This window comes from Bubalus bubalis, chromosome 2 (genome assembly GCF_019923935.1).
Source record: "Bubalus bubalis isolate 160015118507 breed Murrah chromosome 2, NDDB_SH_1, whole genome shotgun sequence".
In the NCBI taxonomy this organism is placed as follows: domain Eukaryota; kingdom Metazoa; phylum Chordata; class Mammalia; order Artiodactyla; family Bovidae; genus Bubalus; species Bubalus bubalis.
In genome coordinates this window covers 185552649-185578355 of record NC_059158.1, presented here as the reverse complement: position 1 = coordinate 185578355, position 25707 = coordinate 185552649, and the positions used below count along the sequence as shown (strand labels likewise).

The following is a 25707-nucleotide window of genomic DNA, read 5'->3' as shown; positions in this document are numbered from 1 at the left end:
CACACACACAGACACACGGGCCTGGCAGAGACGGCGCTTGTAAAGGGCGGCTCCTCATCACCCTAAGTCTGCCTCAGGCCTCTCCCAACGTGGCGACCCTGCAGAGACGTGGCCGAAGCGTTGTCAATTCGAATGCCAAACACCCTCTGCTGCAGAAAGACCAGCGCCCGACTGTGCTGAGCCCACCTTCGGCCGGGGACTAGAAAATCATGTGTTTCTGGGCTTCAGCTCTTCAGGCCCAAACAACGGAAAGAGAAGCCAAGGCATTTATTTCAGGGACGATCACAGCCGTCAAACGAGGTGCCCCAACTTGCTGGCTGAGAACAGACAGGTTCCATTTGGAGCCAAGAAGAGGCCGCAAAAGTGACGCACGCGGAGCTCCCTGCCGACGCCGGCAAGGGCCATGCAGGCAAGGAGACGCACTTGGCCTGTGTCACTGAGGAGGGCTCGAGCACAGGCAACACCTTCCTTTCCGACGGGTATGAAGTCACTCGTTTATTTCTCAACATGTGCACACGCAGGGCTCAGTGGGCCAGGACAAGGCGTGGCGCCCAGGTATGTGCAAGTCCTTCGACAGCTTGGGTTACAGACAACTTCAGAGCTAGCGCACCACACACACGAGACACAACGGGAAGCCTAAGACCCCAGGCCGCTCCGGGAGGAGGGACGGAGAGGGGAGCGGTGACGCGGCGCCCCAGGGGATGGCGCGGGAGGAGGGACACCGAGGGCACAGGCAGGCAGCTTCCGTCTCTGTCGACCACTCTCCGCGTGGGGCTCAGGGCACTGAGTTCAATAGGTCCTTCAGGAAGCTCTCTGCATCCGTGACTTCTGACAAGAGACCTGGAAAACAGGCGGGGGCTGCTTAGCTGCGGCACGCACGGCCCAGCCCAAGTCACGGCGGCCGCATCCTTGTGGAGACACACAGGGCTCCGACGAGCTCCGACCGGCTGCTCCCTGGAGCCCAGAGACGCCGGGAGACGGCCACCGAGCAAACTCTCGCTCGTCGGTCAGGGGCGCCGCACTCGTGATCTCCCAAGAGTGGAGACGCTAAAGCTGGGTCCCTGGACCCTGCAGGGAGCCTGCAAGTCCACTGTGCCACAGTGCACGACGGAGGAGACTCTGGAGAGCATGTCTGCGGCCTTCAGCATCTCTCAGGGGGACCGGGGGCCAAGAAAGGCCAACCCCACTGCCCTCGGGGGTGGGACCCAAGCCCGGGTCTAGGGTCTGGTGCCAGAGGGAGCCAGGGGAGCCCCGTTCCCTCCACCGCCAGATCAGGGGCCAGGGGTCAGACAAGGCCACTTCAGGAAAGCGCGGTAGGCACAGCATCGGGCCCCCCACAGCCCTGCCTGTCCCTCACAAACAGGGTTCACATTTGACCAACGTGGGCTGTCAACCCGCAGGCCCGGCCACGCTCAGACGGAGGCGTCTCCCAGCAGCCCCACTAATGGAGGGAGAGCGGCTCCCACCAGTTCTTCTTGGTTTTGGAAGATGCTTCTGTCCTTGCATTTGAAGAGGGTGTGTCTGATGTTCTGAAATTTTCTACCAGTTTGAACAAAGCAATAAAGCTGGACTATGAACGCCTGCGCTGGGAGTGGAAGGGGCAGAGGCTCCCGCCCCGCCTGACCGGGCCTTGCTCTCCCTGCCCGGGGCTGACGCGAAGCCCCTCCTTCCCGTGCCCACCCCCTCCTCCTCTGGCTCAGACTGCCATTCAGACTGCCATTCTGTAGATGCTCCCCAGACCCCTGGACAACAGGCACGGCGCTGGGCCCTAAGGACACAGACACGAGGCTACCTGCTCTCGGTTAGGGTTGATTCCTGACGAAAAGCAAAGAGAGCAGCCAAGGTGAAGTGTCCAGGCTGAAAAGATTCTCCTGAGGGCATCGAGTGAAGTTAACAAAGAAACGGAGGTGAGCAGTGCCAAGCCCTGATGACCAGACGACTGGGGGGGCAGCAGACCCGCAGAGGCGCATCCAGCAGGGCTCCCCCGGGGCCACTGCAACAGACGGCCGACCCGGAAGGCGGGCCCAGGCTGGGGAACTTCATGCGGGCAGAGAGAGGGATTCACACGGAGCACCCTCCAACGCTCGAGCATTTCCCCTCCTGGAAGACAGCCTGGCAAATGCCGGCGGAGGCCTGCGCTAGACAGGGCAGTGTGGGGAGATGTTTTTCCTTCTCTTACACTTGACAAGATTCCCATTATAAATGCCAGGCAAAAAGGGAAGCGGCTCACAGGAGTGAGGCAGGCGCAGCCCTGCGCTCTGGCTCTGGGAGCCCCGCCGTGCAAAGGCCGGCCATGCCCACGGCCCGCACGGGGCCTTCACTCCGGGTGGGTCTCCTCAGCACCGGCCCAAGGCCCCCCGCCTGCTGTCACCTGCCGCGTCATGAAAGCAAACACATTTTCATGCTCGCAATTAGGATGGCAGGTTTGTTGCCCACAGAACCTGTACTCCAGAGACAACACTGGACTTCAGTTTTCCCAGTGGGGGGTGAGGACCTGTCTGGGGACATCTCGTGTGACGGCAGGTCGAGGTGCTGCCCTGCGCCTACGAGCAGAGATGCTCTCTGCTCTCCTTCGACCCTATTTGTCTCAGGACTCAGGGTTGGTGTCGCCCTCAGCGCCCGGGGCCGCTGTGGCACACGGCGCCTGGGTCCCCGAGAGGAGGAGGGGGCAGGCAAGCTCCGCGTTAACCCTGTGAACTGCTGTCGACCGTCCGGAAGCCAAGGGGGCTCCAGTGATTTTTCCAGGCATTCCCACTGGGAACCTGTTCAATCATCAAAGCCTCGGTTATCCCACCTGTAAAATGGGGATAACCACAGCTCCACCTCACACCAGCTGCCCTGCATACCAGGGAAGCATGTGCACGAGGGACACAGTGCCTGGGCTGAACGGAGCCCCACGTCGCGGCTGCACCTTGTTAGCCAGTGAGCTGGCAGGCACACACCTCTCCCGGACCTTGTGGTGGTCGCCCACAGGCTGGTTCTCGCCTGTTTCTCCCTGCGTATGAAGATGAAAGCAACGGCCAGCCCCCCACGGTCTGCGAAGATGAAAAACCTTGACACTGACCGGCGGCGTCGAGGAACTCCGAGAAGGTCTCCACCGGCATGAACTCCTCCTGGAAGGCCTTCAGGGCCTTGTCGGCGGCCTCGTGGATGGGCATGTCGTTGTGGCGGATGTACTCGGCCAGAGAGCAGGACCAGCCTCCTTCAGTGTTGCTGGTCGGCACCTTCTACAAGCAGCAGGAGACAGGCCGGGCAGTCACTGGGGCCCCAGCCGAGGAGGGAGGGAGCGCACCCTCCCGTCACACCTGCGTTCTCCCAGGGGCATGCGCTCTGCTTCCCGGAGCAGCACAGCTTCCGGCCACCGCTCACGCAGCCCCCCTCAGGCTTGAGTCCTGGGAACCTACGAGCCTCGACAGGCACACACTCTCTCCTCCCACACCTGCACGTCCCCAGGAGAGGGGCTCGCCAACACGCTTTAACAGAGCTGTTTCACCCAGATGATGGAAGGAGCCAGCCGTAAACCCTCTCTCTCAAGGCAGAGAGGAGGGACCCTGTTATAAGGGTGACCAAAAGTGCATTCGGGTTTTTCCGCACTATCTCATGGAACAAACTTTTTGGCCAAGCTAATATAAGCTGTGCTGGAATAAGTTACGCTCACACAAGGCCACGGACTTGGTCCAAGAAAGGCACGAGAGCGACCACTGAAGGGTGACTGTGGGGGTGGGGTGGGGGGCACCCGCCTGAAGAAGAGGGTCCGCAGCAGACGGGGGCACAGGGACGGAATGGCCATGGACACAGATGCACTCACGGCAGGGCCTAAGCCACTGGAAACCCTCCCATGGCGGGCGGGCGGGGGAGCTGGTGGAGCCGGAGGCCGAGGCAGGGCCAGAGCCGCCACACAGACGTCCACGTGCCTGCCAAGCCCAGCCCCGCTCCCAGGGGCCGCTTACCTTAAACATGTTGTAAATGAGATCGACGAGAGCCCAGAAGAGAAGGGAAGAGCGATACGCTGAGTAGTCCTTCAACGCCCTGTCTGTCAGCCTGGAAAAGAGTCAAGCCCCACGCTCTGGGAGCAGGGAAGGACCCTGGGAGTCACGCCCCCCTCAATCCAGCCCCCCTCAGCCATCTTCTCAGAGGAAAGCAGCCGGGGCCAGAGCTCCTGAGGCGCTAGGGCCCGTGGCTCATTCACCACAAGACAAGATGTCCCGTGCATGGCACCTCAGCTGTGACCCTGCCGAGTTGGGGAGAGGGGGAGAGAAGCTACAGGCGCGGCAGCCAAAAGGCTACTGCCCCCAAGAGACGAGGCGGAGCCCGTGCTTCCCTGGGTCCAGCCCCACACACGCTCTCAAACTTGAGGGGATCTAGAAAGTGCGGGAGGAAACGAAGGCTCTGCTTCAGGCCTCACGCTTCCACCCGGGGAATCCCACCTCGACCAGCCACGCACAGTAACTTATCAACCACGTGCCGTGTTGAAAAACAGAAGCTGGTGGAAAGCTGGTTTTGAGCAACAGTGACGACTGGGACAGGAGCTGCAAACACCCGACACCTCCTGAATGCCCGCATAACCCCGGAGCTGCTCGCCACACCCCCGGCTCCTGAGCTGCATCGCTGCCACCTCATCCGGTGGTTCAGTTCAGGGTCAGAGGCCAGCCAGGAATACCCGGGGGTCCTGGTGGCCGCAGTGTCCACTGCCTTCTCGGCAGACACTCTGGGCCTCAGGAATGGTTACAGAAGGCACAGCCAGCATGAAAGCCAGGAAGGCCAGTCCTCCCCGCACAGGGGGTGAAGTGCCGGTGCCAGGGTTCGGTCTCTACGACCCAAGATCTAGGGTAGGTGTCTGGAAAGGCTAGAGAAGCCCTTGTCATGGAGATTCTACCCCTTGAAACAGAGCTTGCAACCAAAGGGACCAGACTTGGTACAAAAATGTGTGTGCACACACAGCACAGGTGTTTATAAACGCGAGGCTCTAAGACAAGCACAGATGTCATTCATTTAAGAGGCTAAAAGCACAGTGTTCATGTGGGCCTCGAGTGAAGGGGCTGACGAGCACGGGACAAGCCAGCCACACCTACACTCAGTGAGCATGTAAGCTCTAAACCAAAGTAAAAGGACATTGGAGATGCGCTGCTTGCTGAAGCATGCCACCTGTACCCCCGCCGCCCCCAGCCTCTCCAGAGCGCCCGCCTCCTCCCCTCCCACAGCGCGTGCACACGCGGTGGTCTAAAGGGAGGCCTGCTGCGGGGTAGGCCTGGAGGCAGGGCGAGAGCTCTCTCCCTGCAGGTCTGCGTGCTGGCAGGCGGCAACAGGGAGGCTCTGACGGACTTCTAGGAACGTCCCAGGCTTAAATGCTGGCAAGTTCCTCGCAGAAGACTTTTTCCTGAATGTGAAACCCGCAGGAGAAAGCAACTTTATGCAAATTCCCAGATCCCGTGTATCTGCCGCCTCCCCCGACAATGGACTCAGCAGGAAGCCTCTGGGCAGCACTGCCCCGCCCTCCAGGGGCCGCTCGCGTGCCCTCCTCGTTGGAGTCCCGCTGCCCGGCCGTCCCTCTCACACCCCCACCGCCCCGCCCTCCAGGGGCCCCTTACGTGCCCTCCCCGGGGGAGTCCCACTGCCCGGCCACCCCGCTCACACCCCCACGCCCTGCCTGCGCTGCTCTTCTGCTTTGGTGGCAGGAATCCGGGGTGGCCCTGCCTGACTTAATTATTTAAGGCTCATTAGTGAAGGTGACTAAACTGCTGCAGAGAAAACGGCAACTCGTGAGCCAGCTCACACTGGATTTCCTAATTAAGCTGTGACCAAATCGGCTTTTCCTTAACTGCCCGGGACAGTAATGAATTCCAGTCTCCTAAGTGAAAGCCGAACAGCTCCTGTGGGCTCGGATTTCACACCTGTCACCAAGGCCCTGTGCCCAGTGAACAGCCGCTCTGGCTATGGGCGCAGGCCGAGCCTCTTATCCACAGCTCAGTACCTCCCATGTCTAACTTTCTGATTCCTAGGAGCGAGCTACGGGCTAGGATTCCTGAGCTATCCTTGAACAACAACAAAACGAGCTAACTATTAATACTTCAGGCTCTTGGGAAACCCTGAGAAGTGCTTGGTCTGGAATGGGGGCAGGGGCTGGGCAGGACTCTAACAGAGGCTGGGGCAGGCTGGATCCACCAGCAGAGCTCCCACAACTCCCGACGTGATACACTGGAGCTGACGGAGGTGGAGACACAGGTGCGCAAATTCAGGCCCACGTGTGTCCACGTGGTTTGTCACCACTGGGGCCTCAAAGCTCCTCCTCGGTGCCCTTGTTGGAAATGTCCCCTTGAATCCTAGGTACTCCCCAAAGTGAAGCAGGTCTCCCTCAAGGGGCAGAAGCAAGCCACCAACCCACACCCTACTCTGCAGCCTGAGTGTGCAGATTGCTGGGGCCACCCCAGGCCGAGAGCCACGTCACGGGGCCCACCTGGCGTGCGGCAATCCATGTAGGCCCAACAATCCATGTTATCATTTGCAGTTGTTTCCCTCAAGACACCTCCCTGATGACCCAAATCACAACACACGGTCATGAAACTGAAAACCGTTTCCTTCCTGAAACGCCCCCCTTCTTCGGGAGGTGTCCAGTAGCAGAGACAGAGGACAGGCTCATGGAACGCGGGGCAGATGGGAGAGAAGAGAGCAAGGAGAAAGATGACACGTTCAATGTCAGAAAACAAGTTCCCCGAGCACAGCCCTGAGGCTTGGCTAGTTTAAGCCGGGACTAGCAAGATTCGGAAAACCGGACTGCCTGTCCCAGCCACCTGCCGGCCCGAACTCTTCTCCTGAGAGGCTTCATGCGGTGCCTGGGTGGCTTCCTCCCTGAGGTATTTCCCAGAGGTGAGCCCAGCTCCACTTCTAGAGGCTGAACACCTGTCCCAGAGGCAGTCGGCATCTGTCCGCCACCAGGCCGAGACTCTCGGTAAGACAGTCTGAGCCGGGTGAGGGTCAACCAAAGGCTAACGAGTGGCCTCCTCTCAGCACCTGACATTCAGTCCTGCAGAGTGCGTTTCAGAGCCCAGGCAACAACCTCCCAAGCAGATGCTTCCCGAAGCAAGTACCAACCTGGTGGCTCCTCCTGGAGACACTGCCCGGGCCTGGGAGGTCACCAGCAGCCTCCGCAGGATTTCCACACGGACGGCTCGCCACTTCTCCGGGGGCAGGACGTGCAGGGCCAGGATTGTGAAATAGTGGGGCCCGTCCACTTCGAAGGCACTCTCCACCCACTTCTCCTTGGGCTGCTCCAGAAAGCCCTGGAGGTTCTTCTCCTCTCGGGACGTTGCTCGGGTTCTGGAAGACAGGGGTCACCCTGAGAGCAGGGCAGACACAGGCCCGAGCCGCAAGAGGGGCGAGGGTGTGCTCGGCTTCCCACGGGAAACTTCCTGAACGGGCGGCCCCTCCCGCCCCTCTCCAAGCGGAGCAGCCCGCCCCCCAAGTCCTGCTCGGCAGCATCCTCCTCGCCCACCCCCAGTCCAGCTCCACGCAACTCCAATATGCACGTGACCAGCACTTTCACAAACCCTCCACCATCTCAGTGTTCTAATGACCCTGGAACGTGACAGCCAGCACCTCTTTATCAGGGTATCTGAAGGCCTGGGGGGTGAGGTGATGTGATTCAAGTCACTGGTTTGGAGTCTCTGACCGAGCCCACGGCCCACAGCCCCCGACCCCATGAGTCTCAGTACGCTAACTGTCCACACGGCATTTGCCCCCGGCGTCTCTCCTAGGCTGTTCTGGTTCGCTCTCTTAAGGCTCTCCTGTCCTGTCTCCTTCATTAGACTAGATTCTTCCAGCGAGCCCTACCTCTCGTTCTCGCACCCGTCTGTCTGCAGTAACAACGGCGATCATCAACTTCACCGCCGGGTGTGTGCTAAGGTTGTCGCGTTCGATCCTCGCAACAACCCAGGGGGACAGCTACCACGTGTTAAGGGAGGGACCGGGCTCCGACCAGGCCGCCTGGCCCGGCCTCCCCAGCGTGGATCCCCATTCTCTCGGCCAGGAAGCTTCCGCAAGCCCCTGGATGGGCCCTGGGAGGCCACTCTCCCCTTAAGACCAGGATGGTGCTCTCAGACCCAGAGTGCTTGCCGCCCTGGCCTAACTCTCTGGAGGGAAGTAAAACCGCAACACGAGTGGGCACGCACGCCAGGCCACCGGGCCTGCGGATGGCGCTGCGGACACTGCTCGGGGCGGGGGGGCGGCACAGGGAGAGCACGCCCTCTCCTGCTCCACGGGTGGGACGCGGAGGGGCAGGAGGGGCCGCCAGACTCAGAATCGGGAACCAGAAGCTTCGAGCCATCGCAGGACGCGCTCAACTCTGCTGGCCCACAGTGCGTGTGACACACTCGCCCTCACATACAAAAGCGGTGCGCCCTGCTCAAGCAGCCCCCGTGACCAAGCTCACACGCCGTGAGCCGCTGAAGGAAGGAGGGGGGCCTCTCTGTGTGGCTGCCAGCTCAGCCCTCAGGGACTGAGACAATGGGACACAGGCCACGCCGCCCCAGCTAAGGGGCCGGAGCGTGAGTTATGCGCATCTGGCGTGGGAGACGCAGAGACGCCTGAGGCCACAGGCTCTGTTCCGCCAGGCAAAGCACACGGCCTCTCCAGGCCCGCTTCACTCCCCAGAGAACAGGGCAGCCCCTGCCACCTCACGGCTGCCAAGAAGACACAAGGGCCCCTTAGAAGCCGGGGCGGGGAGCGCTGCTCGGGCCTGAGGCACCACGAGGGCGATGGGAACGCTCAGGCTGTCAACAACGCAGGCTGCTTCCTCGGTCTAAACAGCTGAGCGGGTGAGGTCATGATGGGTGGAGACCCGCCAGCGCCTCTCTAACAATGAAGACTACCATCTTCAGAACGGCCTTCTACCTCACGGGGAAACGGGAGGGAAGGAGAAAATCACTCTGTTGAAGACCAGGAAGGGTAAGAGAATGATCGCTCTGTTGCCTGAACTGAGTGCAGCTGCCTCGGGTGGGCTGGACTCAGCCTCTCCACCTGTCAGCACCTGCCCCACGGACGGGAGACTCTCACTAGAAGGCGTGAAACCATTTCAATCAAATCACGGAGCTAAGCACATTCCATCTCTCAGCTGGCTTTTTAAAGTGAGGCAGAACGACTGACTACTCTCTGCCCTCTCAGGAACACCTAACCGCCCCCAGTGTACACACAGGTGAGGGTACCTGGGCTGTTTCCTGGGCCACCTTCCTCCTCAGCCGCCCTCTCCCCTCACAGCCGCCAGATCCTCACTCACTGGAGAGGAAGCGGGGACAGCAAGTCCAGTCTGCACTTACGGATACCAGGCCCGCGGTCCTGCTGTGCCCTCCAGCCGTGACACCTCACCGGGAACAGCCGGTCTGCTCTGGCCCTGACCCAGGGCCCCCCCACCCAAGGGAACAGTCTTGCAAGCTGGGGCTATGCTGAAGCAGAAGCTTCGATGGTCTGGCCTCTCCTGCTCCCTGCTCCCGCTCTGGCCCAAGGTCAGTCCTAGGATGCAGCCCTCGGAGGGAGATAAGACTGCTCTGGAAAAGGAAGCGTCTACCGCTTCATCCTGAGTGCCTCCAAAAAGGCACACGTTCCTACTTCAGTAAATGCCGCCCGGGGTCCAGCGCTAGTTCTGAAACAGACTGCGGTGCGCCGGGGCCCAGGCGGGTACGCACGTGTTCAGCACGTAGAGCACGGTGTGCACGATGTACGGGATCAGATGGATGTTGCTCTCCCGGCCGCCCCCACCCGTGTCCGCGCTGAAGGACTGCTCCATGGCGAAGCGCAGGAAGAGCAGCTTGATGTCGTGGATGTTGAGCTGGTACGTGGGCTCCCGCTGGCCCGTGCACTCCTGGAGGTAAGTGTTGTGCCTGGGAGAAGGGGACATATGGCGAAGTGGAAGCCAGCTTCACGGCGAAGACCTGCTGGGAAGGCAGGGCCCCCGCCGGCCAGATGGGTGCAAAGGTTACACCCACAGACAGGGAGCGCAGCGGACGGGGCAGGGCTGGGGACGAGCACGGCACCCTCTCATTCCTGCTCTCGCTAAATGAGATGTTCTGCGAGCTCTGATGAGAACGCACTGGTCTGGGGACCCACTCCTTGATAGACTAACGTCATAGAACATATTGTGACCACAACTGGAAGTACATTTCGGAAGAAGAAATGTAGGACTTATCCACTCTGCCAAGGTGATCTATCCATGAGAATCATCTATTCAACCTCCATAAAAAAGAAAAAAGGCTTTTCTACATCAATATGCGTCGCCATCTCCGCGGGCTCTGCCCGATCCGCTTTGGGCCTCGTTTCTGACACACGGTGAAAAGCTCAACGTGGCCCAGTGTGACCCGCGGCGTCACCCTGCCAAGGACCAGATCCCTGAGCTCAACAGCAGGACTCAGGACGCGCATCGCTGTCCTAGGCACCCTAGGGGATGAGGACCTCAAAGAGGGCTCCGCTGCTCCACTCTGGATTTTAGGACAAGGGCAGCTTTGAAAGGAGACCAATATTCCCTGAGCCGTTAAGCTATTTTCATTATTTAAACCTCAGAGGAACGGAAGTCAACTCTGGGAAATTCTGGCCTCAAGGATCAAGTCAGGGGTCCTGTGTCTTGAGTCCCAAGATCAGGAAAGAAGGGCAGGCAGCAGAAAACCAGAGATTCCTCCCGGGGCCCAAGTGCTGACGGAGCAGGCTCCTCTCAGCAGACTCACTCCTGCTCCAGGCGGCTCCCGTGAGCAAGCGAGGATGGACGTGGGTCTCCGATGACGGGGCTGAGCCGATGGCTGATCTTCCTCTGCCTCCTGGGAACCCCCCTCCACCTTTCTTTGTCCACACCACACAGCGTGTGGGATCTCTGTACCCCAACCAGGGACTGAACCTGTGCCCTTGGCAGTGAAAGCACAGGCCCTAACCACTGGACCACCAGGGAGGTCCGACCTCCTCTTTTCCACCACGCCCCACGCTCCACACTCACCTCGCCAGGCAGGTGGCAAAAGCTGACTCAGGGACGTGGGGTCCCCAGACCGGAAGGAGCCCGTTGCACTTGGTGTTGGCGTTCTGCAGGGCCGCGCTTTCCCACTCTTCCCGGCCTCGAGCCAGCCTGGATTGGGAGGAGACCAGGGACAAGTGACTACTGACTCTACAGAGGAGCAGCTGCTTCTAACTGCGAGGTGGTAAACGCCGGCCCCACAGCCTCCAGTAGGCAAGACTGCTCTCACCAACCCTGGGCCAAAAGTCAAGTGCGTTTTCCCAGGAATGGTTCTGGGACCTACATGGCTGAAGGCAGGACACCCTACTTCCCAAAACCTAAGGAACGGAATTAAAACTTCAGGGCTGGCATCCCCACCCCTCCCAGGCCGGGGCCTCCCGCAAGCTGCCTGCTCCCTGCCGCCCCCCAGGTCTGGGAAAGAAGTGCACGCGGGGGGAGGCCTGTGGGGGCCACACTGCAGGAAGCAGGCCCACCTGACGGCCGCCAGGTGGCAGTCGTAATGCACGATGTTGAAGTGGGAAACGGTGCTGTAGCCCTGCTGCTTCCGGGGCTTGCTCTCCATCTCTTCCAGGGCCACCCGCTTGGTGAAGGTGTAAATGCCCAGGACCTTGGTGGGCTGCAAAGACGAGGGAAGAGGAGGACAGGTGAGGAGGAGCGCCACGGCAGGCTCTGGGAGGAAGACAGGTGAGGAGGAGCGCCACGGCAGGCTCTGGGAGGAGGGGAGGCAGAGCAGAAGGAACCCCGGGGGCTGTATTCCTACGAAGGGCTGTGTTCACGAGTACGGGACAGTGAGCCCTGCAGCCACTTGGTTCAGCACTTGGCGGGGCACAGCCCCGGTGAAATGAGGGTTGTGGGGAGCAACCAAAATAAGCTGGGTGCTGCGCAGACAGAGGGGCAGAAATGCAAGATTGAACTGTGCTTTTCTTTCTGCTGCATTCATCTGAAAATGAAGAAAAAAGCACCTTCTTGTTTTTTCGCTTGTTTTTTTCAAAACTGACCAGAAAGCCCCAAGGAGCCTGTGTCACCTCGGGACTTACAGGCCTTGAGCCCCAGCCGCCTGCCAGTCAGCAGGCTGAGGAGTGAGGAAGTCAACTCGAGCTGGAGAGGAAAAGGGCGCCCCTGAGGCCCCAGGGCAGCAAACTGGCCGCCTGCTGCTCTGCTCCCAGGCGGTAAAGCGAGTCCGGTGGCGCCGAAAAAGCTGAGGCCCTGACCTCCTCGCCAGGTTACCTGGACGGGGGCAGCACGGTGTCTTTTAACGCCCCGGCTCGGAACTGGCCTAGATCTGTCTTTGCTACAGGCACTGTCTTCTCATCCACAGGTGAGGGCTCTCCATCACACGTTTAAAGATAAAGTTACTCAACTGACACAAAGGCTCTGGGCACAGGGCCTGACTCAACCAGCGGCAGTTGCCGCTGCTGCGGACTGTTCAGATCAGTCTGCCTTCCGCCTGTGGCTAGGACGGCGGGCCCGCGGACGTGAGCCCCGGCGGGCCCGGCAGCGCACCTGGAACTTGTAGCCCTCCCTGCAGATGCAGCACGTGAGGCCCGGCTCCTCGATCAGCTCCTCCATCTGCTTCAGCAGTGCCGTCTTCGTCACCACCTGGCCCTTCTCGTTGGTCTGCAAGGCGGGCCCAGGGGGCGGGTCAGATGGGGCTGCTACCCACCCTCCCCATGGGCCCAGGACACGCGGGCACACGCTGACCCTCTCCATATGGGGAAAGGACGGCTGCGCTGAAAGGAAGCCTCTTCAGTTGGCTTCTACCGAGGGTGCAGACCCAGATCCGCCTGCTCTTCTCTCCCTACAGGAACCACTGAAGCAGAGGAAACCATCTGGCTGGAACCCCGGCCAGTGGCCACCTGCCACCAGTAAGGCCCCCCTCCTTGTGCCAGCAAGCCAGGCCTCGGCTGCTGAGGGCTGCGGCGCACGATTCCTTTACTGTTCCCATGAGAGTTTTAAATCTGCTGACAGAGTTCGGTCTCGCAGGATTGGGCCTCCTCCACGGTGGGGCAGCGAAGAGAGCCCAGAGCCCCCTGTGTCACGCAGACCTGGGTTCAAACGCCTGCCAGCCACGTATTAGCCATGTGCCCTGGCCCACGTACTGCACCTCTCAGCCCCAGCTAGCTCATCTGAACAATGGGCGTAACGTCAACCTCACAGACCCACATGAGGGGCTTAAACAAAATCTTACAACAGCCGTCTCCATTGCTAAAGTCTCTAAATCTGAGCCGTCTGGCCTCTGCAGCACAGAGCAGAGCAGTGACAGTCACATCTCTAAGCAAAGTGTCGGGCATGGCGCCTCGCACCCCACCCCCACCCACCTCCCAGCCTGCATCTTCACATGCCCGACCCCAGCTCCTAAACCCCCTTGTCAACAGGTAGGGGCCCCGGGCAGGCGGTACCGTCATGCCCAGCGTGCCCAGCGCCTTCTGCCGCATGGCCATGGCCATGCGCTTCTTCTCGGCCCGGGTCTCCCTGCGGGCTGCGTCGATCTTCTTGTTCACGTCGGGGTGCTCCCGCAGCGCCTCCAGCAGGTTCTCAGCCAGGGTCCCAATGCCCTCGTCGCTGGACACCTGCTCCAGTTTATGCAGGTTTGTGATGGAGTCGGTTCCAATCAGAACCTGCCAAGAAAGGACCAGAGAGCTGCAGGCACCAAGTACACAGGCGCGTGCTCTTCTCAGGAGCTTCAGGTTGGAAGAAACCAATGTGCACAGTCTCACGTCACCTGCTTGTTTCGATCGCACCCTGTGATGTTACACTTCGAGAGATTTGGACAAGTGGAGGTTAGACTCTGCCACTGACCCAAGTAGTCACCATGCTCTGCAGTCCTCAATACCCCCAGCTATCAAACGGGGGCAGGCCAGGGTCGCTGTGATGATTGAATCAGGTAGAGCACCCAGCACAGTGAACGTGAACAGGGCTCAGGTCAGACGCTCCAGAGAAGCAGCACCTGACAAGGCCTCAGGGTGAACTCAGCAACCGCACCGCGGAGCGCTGACCCCCGACACTGGCAGGGGCTGCGCTGCGTGCTGCATCTGGGGCCCCCAGGCCCACCAAGCCCAGGAGCACGGGCGTTTTCTCAACTGGAGTATTCCAGACGCACAAGCACACGTGGGAGTAGGAAAGAGAAAGAGCTTAGAAAGAAACAAATACAAACCAGAAGACCCCGTGCTTAAAAACGCTGGCGGCTGCTGCATGACAGCAGCCCACCACCGGCAGGGGTGAGAGCGCATCGCCCCGCTGAGGGCAGACGGGTCTGCCCGCTGTGAGGCCTTGCCACTCCCCAGGTCACCAATCACTACAGAGCCGATACTCAGTCGAAATCTAAGTCAACCTGTGACCTTAAAGTTCAGCAATCAACTTGAGTCACTAGCTCATCAATCGAGCTTCACAGCAGGTACGTACGTGTCCACTTTGTTCTTCAGCACAACACGTTGGCTCACGTCTCAACAACTCTGAACTCGTAGCTCAACGGCCGACTGAACGGTGCACGCGGGGTGTGTACTGTGCAAGTGCGTGTGCACACCCATGCACGTGATGCCCCTGCCCGCCCGAAGCTCACACTCTGGTCAGGAGGACAGACCACACACTAATAATCGAGTCTCACGGACTGCCCTCCCTTCACTCACTTCCAAACCCCCGAGTTCTCATCTCTTTCAGTGGCACCCCTCAGTCCACACACTGAGCAGAGTTCTCGATTCACCCAGCTTCTTCACTGCCCATGTGCACTCAATCTCCAAACCCCGTTTACTCCACCCCCAGATCTCTGTGGAATCCACTCACTGTCCACCTCACTAACAGGGGTCTCACCCAGATTCTGATAAACTGTCCTTCCCGCCTCCCACATCATCGTCCCGCAATTCGTCCTCCAGGGAATGGCCAGGGGCACCGCCCTCGGGAGACACCACACGCTGCTCTCCTTGGGGAACGCGATGTGGACCCGCACTGATGTCTCCAGCACCAACTCTTGCCAGGCCTCCCCCAATTGGAACTGCTCTCAGTTCCTGGAACGTTTCTAGCTCTCTCACCTCTGAGCCTTTGCAGGCACCATATTCTCCTCTTAGAAACCCCCTGTCCTTTGACCCCTTCCACATTGCATATGTACCCCGTGCTCTGATACCCTATGTCCTGGGCTCTATCTTCCACCAGAGAGCGAGCTCTGGAGGACTCACACGGGGACTGTTTCATTCGCCAGCGTTGCTTCAGCCTAGCACAGCTCAGGTGCATGACGGGCACTGCACACACTCATGGTGAAAGAAGAGTGAGTGGTCGGGAGCAGGAATGCCAAGCATCTACCTAGATGAAGCCTTATTTTAAAAAAGAACCCAATTAGTAACTAAGAATAAGCCTGGAACCCACTGACCAGAGTTCTCAAGTCAATGTGTTGCCACTGGTCAAATTACAATTCTGTCCCTTGATTTATCCATATTCAAAATAACGATGCTACAAAGATGGGAGGAAAATAGTGAAAACGATTACGCAGGAAGAATTATCCATAAAGATGCACCGATTATGACTATTACTACTGAACTGAAGAAAAGTTGAAAACAACAGCTATTTGAGCGAGACCTATGGAAGATCTTTATTGCGGCCAGCTAAACACATTTTGAGAATGAGTTTTCAGAAAACATCACTAAATGAGAATGTGGAAACAACAACAAAAAAGGCAGCCCTGAGGACTCTCAAAACCCAACGTCAAAAACAGACGCTACTACTAGAAATGGGGCAAGAAATACAGACGCGCTCGTCACTGCAGCCGGGGGGGGGGGGGGGGGGGGGGGGGGGGGGGGGGGAGGGGAGGACACGAGCGATGCATGACCCGTGCCACCAGCCGCAGAGAGACACAGGTTAGACCACGAGACCGCCCTCCGTCTATCGGCACGGCGGAAACGAAGAACACTGGCACCCCCAAATGCGGGCGAGGATGGACAAGGCAGGGTCGCTCAGACTCTGCCAAGGGGAGGGTGGAGCAGCGCAGCCCCTCCAGACAGCAGCCTGGCAGCTTCTTGTAAAACAAAGTAACGCAACCACTACACAAGCCAACGCAACTGCCGTCTCGGGCACTCAACCCAGAGAAATGAGCACGTGTTCACACAGAATCCTGTACATGAAGTTAGTCCACTTGATTCACAATCAACGACCCAGATGCCCTTTAGCTGGTGACGGTTAAACAGGCCACGGGGCATCCCCACCGGGGACTACTCAGCAACGAGAAGCAACAAACCACTGGCACACATGGCAGACAGGGTGAACGCCAGACAGTATGCTGAGTGAAAAAGGCCAAAAGTCACACGCCACTTAATTCCACTTTGTACTCAGCATCCTAGACAGGCCAGATCTAGGGAGATGGAGGCCAGGTCAGCGGCTGCCCGGAGAGGCGGATGCGGCTGTGCGGGACCACAGGAGGGAGCCCTGTGGTGACGGAGCGGTCCTGAAGCTTGACGGCGTGGATGCCGACGCCCGGGCTATGATGATTTACTACAGTTTTGCAAGATGCAGTATTGAGAGCAGCTAAGTGAAGGCGACACACGACGTCTCTGTAATATTTCTCAACAACTGCATCTGAATCTAGTTATCTCAAAATAATAGGTTAATTAAAACAAAGTTATCCAGACTGGCCACCTGTCTGGGTCAATTATTATTCGTGAGGGTAACAGATATCTCGACCCAGTGACTATCAGGAATGAGCAACACGGCGCACAGGGTGGGCCTCCCTGCGAACCGAGTTTTCAGCTGCCAGCACAGAGCAGAAGCTGGCGGTGATGGTGTTACAAATGTCCCAGGGACTGTGGCCAGAAGTCAGCTTTCTCCCCCCTGGCCAGCCACACCCTCACAAATGCTGCTCAGCTGAGCCGTGGGGTAACGAAGCCCCACATAAGAATGAGCTGAATGAGGAAAACACAAGTGTAACTTAATCCTCTCTGCACACGGAGAGATGAACCGAGTGACTTCTGAGAGTCCGTCTACTCTGGGACTCTGATACACTAGGGCAGTTCCCAGCTCAAGGCTAATCGAGGCGGTCACCTTCACTCAGTCGTGAGAGATGAGCAGAGAGGGTGTGGTCCCCTCACACGACGTGTCCTGCTCCAGAGAAAGGCCCCCGTGCGTGCTGGTCACTCACCTGGGTGGCAGGGTGCTGCATGGCTAGCCCCCGAAGAAGCCTCAAGATGAACGGCAGGGCTGGGCGAGACAAAAACTTCTTCCAGATGTCAGCATCCAGACTGCAAAGCAAAGAGAGGCCTATGAGCAGGCCGGAGAGGCAAAGGGCACCTAGAAACCGGCCGGTGGTCCTGGCTGGTTTGGACGCGACCGCACCTTCCAGCGCACTGCAGAGTCACGGCGGCCACCCAGCTCAGCTGAGAAACCAGGGAGGAGGAGTACCTGAGGGACGTCCCTGATGGGCCGTGGCTAAGACTCTGAGCTCCCCAGGCAGGGGGCCCAGGTTCGACCCTTGGTCAGGGAACTACATTCCACATGCAGCAACTAAAGATCCTGCAGACCGCAGCTAACATCCAGCACAGCCAAATAAGTAAGTCTTTAAAAAAGAAATGAGTACTTGAAATAGAAGCCAACAAACTGCCATCCTTTTCCACAGGCCCAAGGGCTGCATGGTCCCCTGGACAGTTTCCAGAGGGGAGGGCGACCCTAAGGAAAGCTGAGGGATGCCCAGACGATGAAGGAGAGAAGGAAGCAGGAAGAGGGAAGGAGGGCGGCGCTGCTTACTTCTTGGCGCTGGGGATGTGCTTCTTCATGTAGTCCAGGGCACTCTGGGTGATTCCCTTCTGCAGAATCAGATCCTTCAGCTGATGCCCATTGCTGTTGTTCTTGATGCCAGCTGCAATTTTACAGAAGCAGTCCAGGAAGACCTTATCATCGCCACTGTGATCTTCATCATACCTGGACGAAAGAGCAAAGACCCTGAGAGTGTGAAAGGAGCAACAAGAGCTGATCATGTCATTCTCCTGGCTCACAAGCCTCAACGTCCTAGAGCACCAACTCCTGAGCCTAACAGGAGACCCTTCCCACCTGCCTCCTGCCATAGTCCCTCTTCTCTGCCACATTCTCCAAATTCCCAACCTTCCGTCGCATTTTCTGCTTTTGCACACCTGAGTCCCTCCAACCAGCTCGCCTTCTCTGCCTTACCAACTAAAGCTTTAACAAAATATATTTTCACTTTCTGCCTCCCCAGTTAGACCAATCCCCTAGAAGGCCAGACTGGTACACAAAAATCTAATAGAAACTCAGGTGATTCTTCCTTAGTCTCCCAGAACCGGTTCAGGGCTTTCACGGCGACTCTCAGTTAGCTGTCTGAATCTAAGCCACATACTTATCAAAGCTGCAGTAGGGTTTGAACCGCTCCACCAAGATTTGCATTTTCTCCACCTCCCCGAAGGAAAGGTATGGGATGATGCGAAGCAGGCCCTGGAGCACACTAGGGTTGGAGCGGACAAAGGTGCTGTTGATCTGGTCCAAGAGCATCACGAGCTGATCTTTGTCACCCGTCAGGAGGAGGTTGCCCTACAAGAAGAAAGGATGGAAGTCCTGTTAACACGGCCGGGACTTTGGCTGCAGCCAACAACTGGCCCTGAAAGGTTATCCACTTCCATCAGAGCCACCAGAAGTAGCCTCAGAAGCGCAGTGTCTCAGCACTTCCTGGGGAACAATCAGCAGTGGGAGCTCCACCTCATAATTAGTTTCTAAGTTTCGGTGTGGTTCTATTATTAGTGGTCAAATATACAGTTGGTCACAACACAACACAGGCTTTCCCTTCCCCAAGACAGTGTAGGCTCCCTGGCATTCATTTGGTCGTATCTCTAGCCAAAACATCAGCACCAACAAGACCACAGGAATACACAGGGGCACCAAGCGGAGAGAAACTGAACTGGGAGCTGGAGACCTGAGTTCTAGGCGTCTAACTATACAGTAAGATGCCAACTACATGATACCCAGCGGCGCGCTCCGTTCCTCTGGGCTTGGAGCATCCTCGGCTGCGAAGCGAGGGCTGCACTAAGGCCCCGTCTGTGAGCTGGGCCTGCCGCTTTGTTTCCTCTGAATCTGTGGATTTCAGGCTTCGATGCAATGACGTCACCATCAGGAATGGTTGCCATTCCTACCAGCTGAGAAGGCTCGATCATTCCTGGCTGACACAGCTGGACCCAAGTAAGCCAGTGGCTGGCCACAAGACGGTGCCTGTGGATGCACAGGCCGGCCCCACCCACCTTGTCCTCGCTCAGGGGCTCAGCGTTGGACTCGTCCAGGATGATCTCCATGATGCTCAGCACCTGCTCGGCCACTGCGGCACCACCGCTGTCCTTGCTCTCCTGCTCGGCCACCAGCGCCTGCGGGAGGGGCCAGTCACACGGAGGCGGCGGCCGCGCCCACGCGCTGCTAGCGCGGCCTCCTCCTCCAGGGCGCTCCTTGTGACCTCGTGTTCCCGGCAATCTGTGCACACACAGCGCGCGCCTGTGTGTCGCTGCGTGTGTATGTGTCACTGTGTGTGTGTGTGTGTGTGGGGGGGGGGGTGTCTGTGTGTGCGCATGTGTGTCGCTGTGGGGGTGTGGGTGTGTGTGTGCGTGTCGCTGCGTGTGTGTGTGTGGTATGCATGCATGGGTGTGTGTGTCGCTGTGTGTGTCACTGCGTGCATTTGTGTCGCTGCGTGTGTCTGCGTGTGTGGGTGTGTGTGTCGTGGGTGTGGGTGTGTTGCTGCATGTGTGTGTCTGCGCATGTGTGTATGGGTCGCTGCATGTGTGTCGCTGCGTGTGTTGCTGTGTGTCGCTGCGTGTGTGTTGCTGTGTGTGTGTGTGTGTGTGTGGTGTGCATGCATGGGCACGCGTGGAGAGAGAGACAGCGTGTGGGTTTTTGAGGACAGTGGAAACATTTTGGCCTCTCTGGTCACCCCGAGAGAGTGTGTGTGTGTGTGTGTGTGTGTGTGTGTGTGTGTGTGTGTGGTCTCTCTCTGGCTGCCCCGAGGTGAGTGGCACCAATTCCCCACTGCGGTGCAGTCGGGACTGCGGCAGGGACGAACTGCCTCCTGCCTCTGAGCTCAGGAAAGAAACAAGGTGCCCCCGTGCGCTGTGGCAGCAGCAGGGGTGAGCCAGCAGGGGGATCCGGGGCAGCCTGCATGATTCAAGCCTCTGTGCCCATCAGTCAGACAGATGAGAGGTTTGCAAAGGTCACAAACCCACTTCATCTGGGGCGGAGGTGAGCTGTCTCCCCCAGCCCTGCGCATTCCCCAGGTTTTGCAGCCCACACTCCTTACCAGGTTGAGAGTCCCCAGCATGACGTTCAAAGTGTTCATCTCCAGCTTGACCAGCTGTTGCCGGTTGACCTTCACCTTCACGCAGTAACTGAACAATTTCAGCAGTACCTGACAAGAAAAGCCCAAGTCCATGAGACCTCCCGACAATGAAGGGGTGGGGACAAGCGGGAGAGAAATACCCTAAGAAGGGCGGAGGGGCCGTGTCCCCATCAGCAGACACTCCTCCTGAAGTACACAGGAAGGTGACGTTTCTGGAGGGAGATACGATACGGTGGCTGCAGTCGCCTATGGGGCTGGCATTTAAACGGCAGTGTTCTCCAGCAGTAGCTCCTGTGGGCTGGGTCTGTCTCTACCACCTCTCAGACAGGGCAGTGACACCAATTCCTGTTGCCTCGGGGGAAACTCCAGTACTAACTCAGACCCTGAACCAACAGTAAGCAAACAGATCCCAAAGCTCATGACCCACGGGAGCTCACAACCATGTACGGCGTCTAAGGCATGGGTATAACAGTTAATACATGTTCTCACGGCCCCTGGAGGTGGAAAATAACAGTGCAATATGCACGGTGCCTTCAGAATCATCTACTTCTCACTCACGAGACAGCTGGATGAATGACCGAACAAAATCCTACCAAAAACTACAGTTACTTACAAAATCCACTTAAATAATGATAACAATAACTGACACAGTGCAATTTTGGGTGGACAGACAATTAGACACTGGTGTCCACAGGTGACTGGAGAGGCACAGCAGAGGCCTGCTATCACACTGGTGTTCGGGGGGAGTGGTCGGGAAGAGAGCACTGGGGGAAGGAGCCTGAGGTACGGAGGGCCAGGGCAACGGCCAGGTCGGTCCCTGGCGTGCACGGGTCCGCAGTGCCATGCTGCCCCCTAGGGCTACACGGCAGCGGCCGGGCCCCTCCAGAAGAGGAGGGCTGGTCCCGTCTTGCTGCCTCCGACTCACCGTTAGAAGATGGCGTCCCTGCTTGAAATCTTTGATCCCTGCCAGCCTGTTAAGCATGCACTCCAGGCCCCCACACTGGGCCATCACACCAGCCATCTTGTACACTTCTTCTTCATCCTCTTCTTCATCTGAGAGAGAAGGGAAGCCAAGTGAAAATGGAGGTGAAGCCCGGAAAAAGCACAGCCCTCAGCCAGGCTGACAGCTGTTCTCCTTTTCAATAAAGGGGGTCAATACTGGGTATTAAACTACACTGTCTTACTCCTGATAGCTCTTTTTTAAATTCCAAGTTAATTAAAATTGCTTATTCAAATATGTGAAAATAAGCACGACAACCACCTTAAAAAAAAAAAAAAAGCCCTAAATAAATAAACCTGAGCTTGTTTGGTGCTAATTTCATTTCCTCCCTAAGTTCCCACCCACCCTCAATACCAGAAGTATCCAAACGAGGCTATAAATGACTGTATTTCTCCTCAGAGAAGAAACAATGCCCACTTCTGAAGAGAATTCCTGGAGTACCTGCCCCGAGCACCTCTGAAGCCTCAGAACGTGAGCTGCCACTGGCCCCCCGCCTCAGGCGTCTGGGCAAGGCTGTACCTGCGGTGGAGTCCAGGCACTCAATGAACTCCTCGGTGGCGTCCCCCAGCAGCCCCCGCATCCGATAAACAATCCGCATGGGCTCTCCCTAGGGCAGGAGGTTGGAGAAAGACTTGTAAACGGGCCCAGAAAATGCAAAGGATCCGACACCTGGTCTGCTTAATTTAACGAACACTTCAGCAGTGTAGACAACTTCTATTCTTCGAGAGGTCTTAACCACAGAATATAGAATCCAAATGCCCTACAACTCACTTAGGGGAAAGGAAGCTCATTTTATGTAGGGTCTACCATAGGCCCGGAATTGTGTGAAGCCCGGAATTGTGTGAAGCACTTTATAGACACTACTTCATCTAGTTTCATTAAATATATGTAACAGCCGTTAACAACTGTGATTTATTGTCTTACTCTGTGCTAAGCCCCAGAAAAACATCTATTTCTGCTTTATTGACTATGCCAAAGCCTTTGACTGTGTGGATCACAATCAACTGTGGAAAATTCTGAAAGAGATGGGAATACCAGACCACCTGACCTGCCTCTTGAGAAACCTATATGCAGGTCAGGAAGCAACAGTTAGAACTGGACATGGAACAACAGACTGGTTCCAATATAGGAAAAGGAGTACATCAAGGCTGTATATTGTCACCCTGCTTATTTAACTTATATGCAGAGTACATCATGAGAAATGCTGGGCTGGAAGAAACACAAGCTAGACTCAAGATTGCCAGGAGAAATATCAATAACCTCAGATATGCACATGGCACCACCCTAATGGCAGAAAGTGAAGAGGAACTAAAAAGTCTCTTGATGAAAGTGAAAAAGGAGAGTGAAAAAGTTGGCTTAAAGCTCAACATTCAGAAAACTAAGATCATGGCATCCAGTCCCATCACTTCATGGGAAATAGATGGGAAAACAGTAGAAACAGTGTCAGACTTTATTTTTTTTTGGCTCCAAAATCACTGTTGATGGTGACTGCAGCCATGAAATTAAAAGACGCTTACTCCTTGCAAGGAAAGTTATGACCACCCTAGATAGCATATTCAAAAGCAGAGACATTACTTTGCCAACAAAGGTCCGTCTAGTCAAGGCTATGGTTTTTCCAGTGGTCATGTATGGATGTGAGAGTTGGGCTGTGAAGAAAGCTGAGCGCCAAAGAATTGATGCTTTTGAACTGTGGTGTTGGAGAAGACTCTTGAGAGTCCCTTGGTCTGCAAGGAGATCCAACCAGTCCATTCTGAAAATCAGCCCTGGGATTTCTTTGGAAGGAATGGTGCTACAGCTGAAACTCCAGTACTTTGGCCACCTCATGAGAAGAGTTGACTCATTGGAAAAGACTCTGATGCTGGGAGGGATTGGGGGCAGGAGGAGAAGGGGACGACAGAGGATGAGATAGCTGGATGGTATCACTGACTCGATGGACATAAGTCTGCGTGAACTCTGGGAGTTGGTGATGGACATGGAGGCCTGGCGTGCTGCAGTTCATGGGATTGCAAAGAGTCGGACATGACTGAGCGACGGAACTGAACTGAATTGAAGCCCTATGCTAAGGCTTCCCAGGTGGTGATAGTGGTAAAGAACCTGCCTGCCAGAGCAGGAGACATAAGAGACAGGGTTCAATCCCTGGGTCAGGAAGATCCCCTGGAGAAGGGCATGGCAACCCACTCTAGTATTCTTGCCTGGAGAATCCCATGGACATGGGAGTCTGGCAGGCTGCAATCACAAAGAGCCGGACATGACTGAAGCAGCTTAGCCAGTAGACACCCACGCAAGCCCTATACTAATTAGGCACTTCATATTATTCTTTTACACAAGGTTACACGGCTTGTTCAAAGTTATTCAGCTATAAGCCAGGTACTAATTCCAAGCCTGTGCCTCCTTCAGAATTATAAAATCTCTCTGATCAACAGGGACCACTACTCAAAGAATCAGGTCAAAGGAAGTCAATAAGATCAAAAGGCTTTGACTCAAGTCTCAGAAATCAAAACAAGAAAACATAATACATCCATCTTTGCCTATGGAGATCCTGAGACCTATAACCACACAACAAGGGCTGGATTCATCCAAATCTCAAGCTAAAACCTACAGCTTAATAGAATGATTGGAAATAAGTCGTGAATTACAAGATTACAGCAACCTTCCTGAACTGAGGGATCGTGAGACTTCACTATCCGCCAGGTACTGAGTAGGCACTCCAGCCTATACGCTCTTAGGAATTACCCTCATTTTGGAGGTGAGAAATGGGGGACTGAAGTCACACTCCAGGAAATTAAGGGCGAGCAGGTACCACACTAATCCACGCTGCCTGCCGCTAAGCCATGCTCAGCCTCAGGAGAGAAAATCTTGGAGGGAAAGAACTTGTCGGGCCAGGTCTCAGAGCATTTCTAGCTGTGGAAGCACAGTGAGAACTAAGAGAGGGAACAGCCACAGACCATGGACAGAAAGAGAGAGAAATACGTGAAACAGGCCCCGGTCAGCAGCTGAAGAGGTGGACTATTTATCAGGAAATAAGGGATAAAGTAAGAAGAGAAACTGATCAAAGCCAGGATAAAAAGCATGCTCCCAACTCTGGACTTCGCCACAAGAAACCCTTGGTGGATGAAGCATTAATATGAGAAACAAATGATCCCCAACTTCTTGCCTCCTGGTTCAAAATGGGAGGCTGCCCATGTGCATTCTTTGAGTCCTATACACCATTTACAAGGGTGCCCGTAGAAGCTTGGTCTTAATTTTTAGGCGCGCCAGGGACTAAAGCTGTCCCATTCTGTTTTGAGGCTGACATGTCACGGCATGATGCGGTGGATGGAGCAGTCTTCTGTGTATTTTCCTGTGCTGCATCAACCCAATGGGCAGTGGACCAGCAGGACACAATGACCAGGACCCCAGCACAGTGGGAGAACAGAAGAGAGGAAAGCCAAGCATGTAACAAGTGGAAGGCCCAAGGATACTGTTAGTGCTACCGATTTAGCTTCTTAGATTCTACAGAAATGTTCAGGACTAAGGGCAGGAAAAATTCACTGTACTTCACTGGCACACTAGTTTGCTGTAATTCAATTTCATGATTCATTTATTAAATATCTCCCTAAGAGAAGAAAAGAGAATAAAGAAAAGAGGAGGAGCGAGACAGGAAGTAGAGATGAGACTAAGAAAAGAGGCGGGAGTGGGGAAGAGGACCATCTGACTGTTCCGATCGGACAGACAGAACCGAGGGGTCGGAAGGGCCAACGTGCTGTGCTCCCTTCATTTCCCGTTCTCACTCCTTCACAACAACCGCCTTTCGAGTCTCAATTCCTGGTAAAACAGAAACTATGCTCCTCGACACCACACTGAAACATGTTCTGAAAGGTGAGCAAGTCCATCAAAAGCTGAGAATCAACCTCAGTGCCCACATGGAAAGGGAACCCAACAGCAGGCGCTCCGCATCACAGGGCTTCCGCACTCTGCTGGCCGCCCGGCTGTGAAGCCAGGGCTGCCCAGCGCTTCCTGCAGCTCCTTGCCTTCCGCAGGCAGCGGCCGCAGGAGGAGGGCAGGCGACGGCGTTTCCCGCTCACACGACCAGGAGGCTCAGGCCCTTCAGTGCTGCTACAAGCTGGGCGCGCGACCGCCAACAAGCCCGGAAGTCCACCCGCACCTCAGGCGAGAAAGCAAGCACATACCTCGTTTGTGGCACACCAGACCTTCTTGTAAACCTCAGCCACAGGGAGGTCCAAACTAATGATTTTATTGTTCACTAGAAGCTGAACAGAAAAAGATGAGGCTGTTACTCCAAAGAATCATCATGCAAGCACATTTTAAGATCAAAGGGTGCCTTACCACATATTGTCTATGCGTTACGGACCTACTGACTCTCCCTCTCTAAAAAATGCACGTGTGTGAACAAAACACAGAATTTTGTGCACAATTTCAGGGGTTCCA

The 25707-nt window shown here is 56.5% G+C and overlaps 1 protein-coding gene across 5 annotated transcripts in view; it reads right to left on the bottom strand.

Annotated features, from left to right (window-relative positions):
* Positions 1-252: 252 nt before the first annotated feature.
* Positions 253-25707, bottom strand: part of UBR4 (ubiquitin protein ligase E3 component n-recognin 4) — a 137823-nt gene continuing 112368 nt past the window's right edge. For all 5 annotated transcript variants that reach the window (XM_025278842.3, XM_025278845.3, XM_025278844.3 and 2 more), the window contains 17 exons: positions 25449-25529; positions 21799-21886; positions 21205-21332; positions 20241-20348; positions 19201-19320; positions 18309-18499; positions 17705-17878; positions 17103-17202; positions 13384-13602; positions 12488-12601; positions 11458-11600; positions 10970-11095; positions 9675-9869; positions 7090-7314; positions 3951-4041; positions 3065-3227; positions 253-840 (listed from right to left, as the gene is read on the bottom strand). In XM_025278842.3, coding sequence (XP_025134627.3) covers positions 776-840; positions 3065-3227; positions 3951-4041; positions 7090-7314; positions 9675-9869; positions 10970-11095; positions 11458-11600; positions 12488-12601; positions 13384-13602; positions 17103-17202; positions 17705-17878; positions 18309-18499; positions 19201-19320; positions 20241-20348; positions 21205-21332; positions 21799-21886; positions 25449-25529 — 2331 coding nt within the window. In that variant the 3' untranslated portion in view covers positions 253-775. The remainder of the gene's footprint in view (positions 841-3064; positions 3228-3950; positions 4042-7089; positions 7315-9674; positions 9870-10969; positions 11096-11457; positions 11601-12487; positions 12602-13383; positions 13603-17102; positions 17203-17704; positions 17879-18308; positions 18500-19200; positions 19321-20240; positions 20349-21204; positions 21333-21798; positions 21887-25448; positions 25530-25707) is intronic.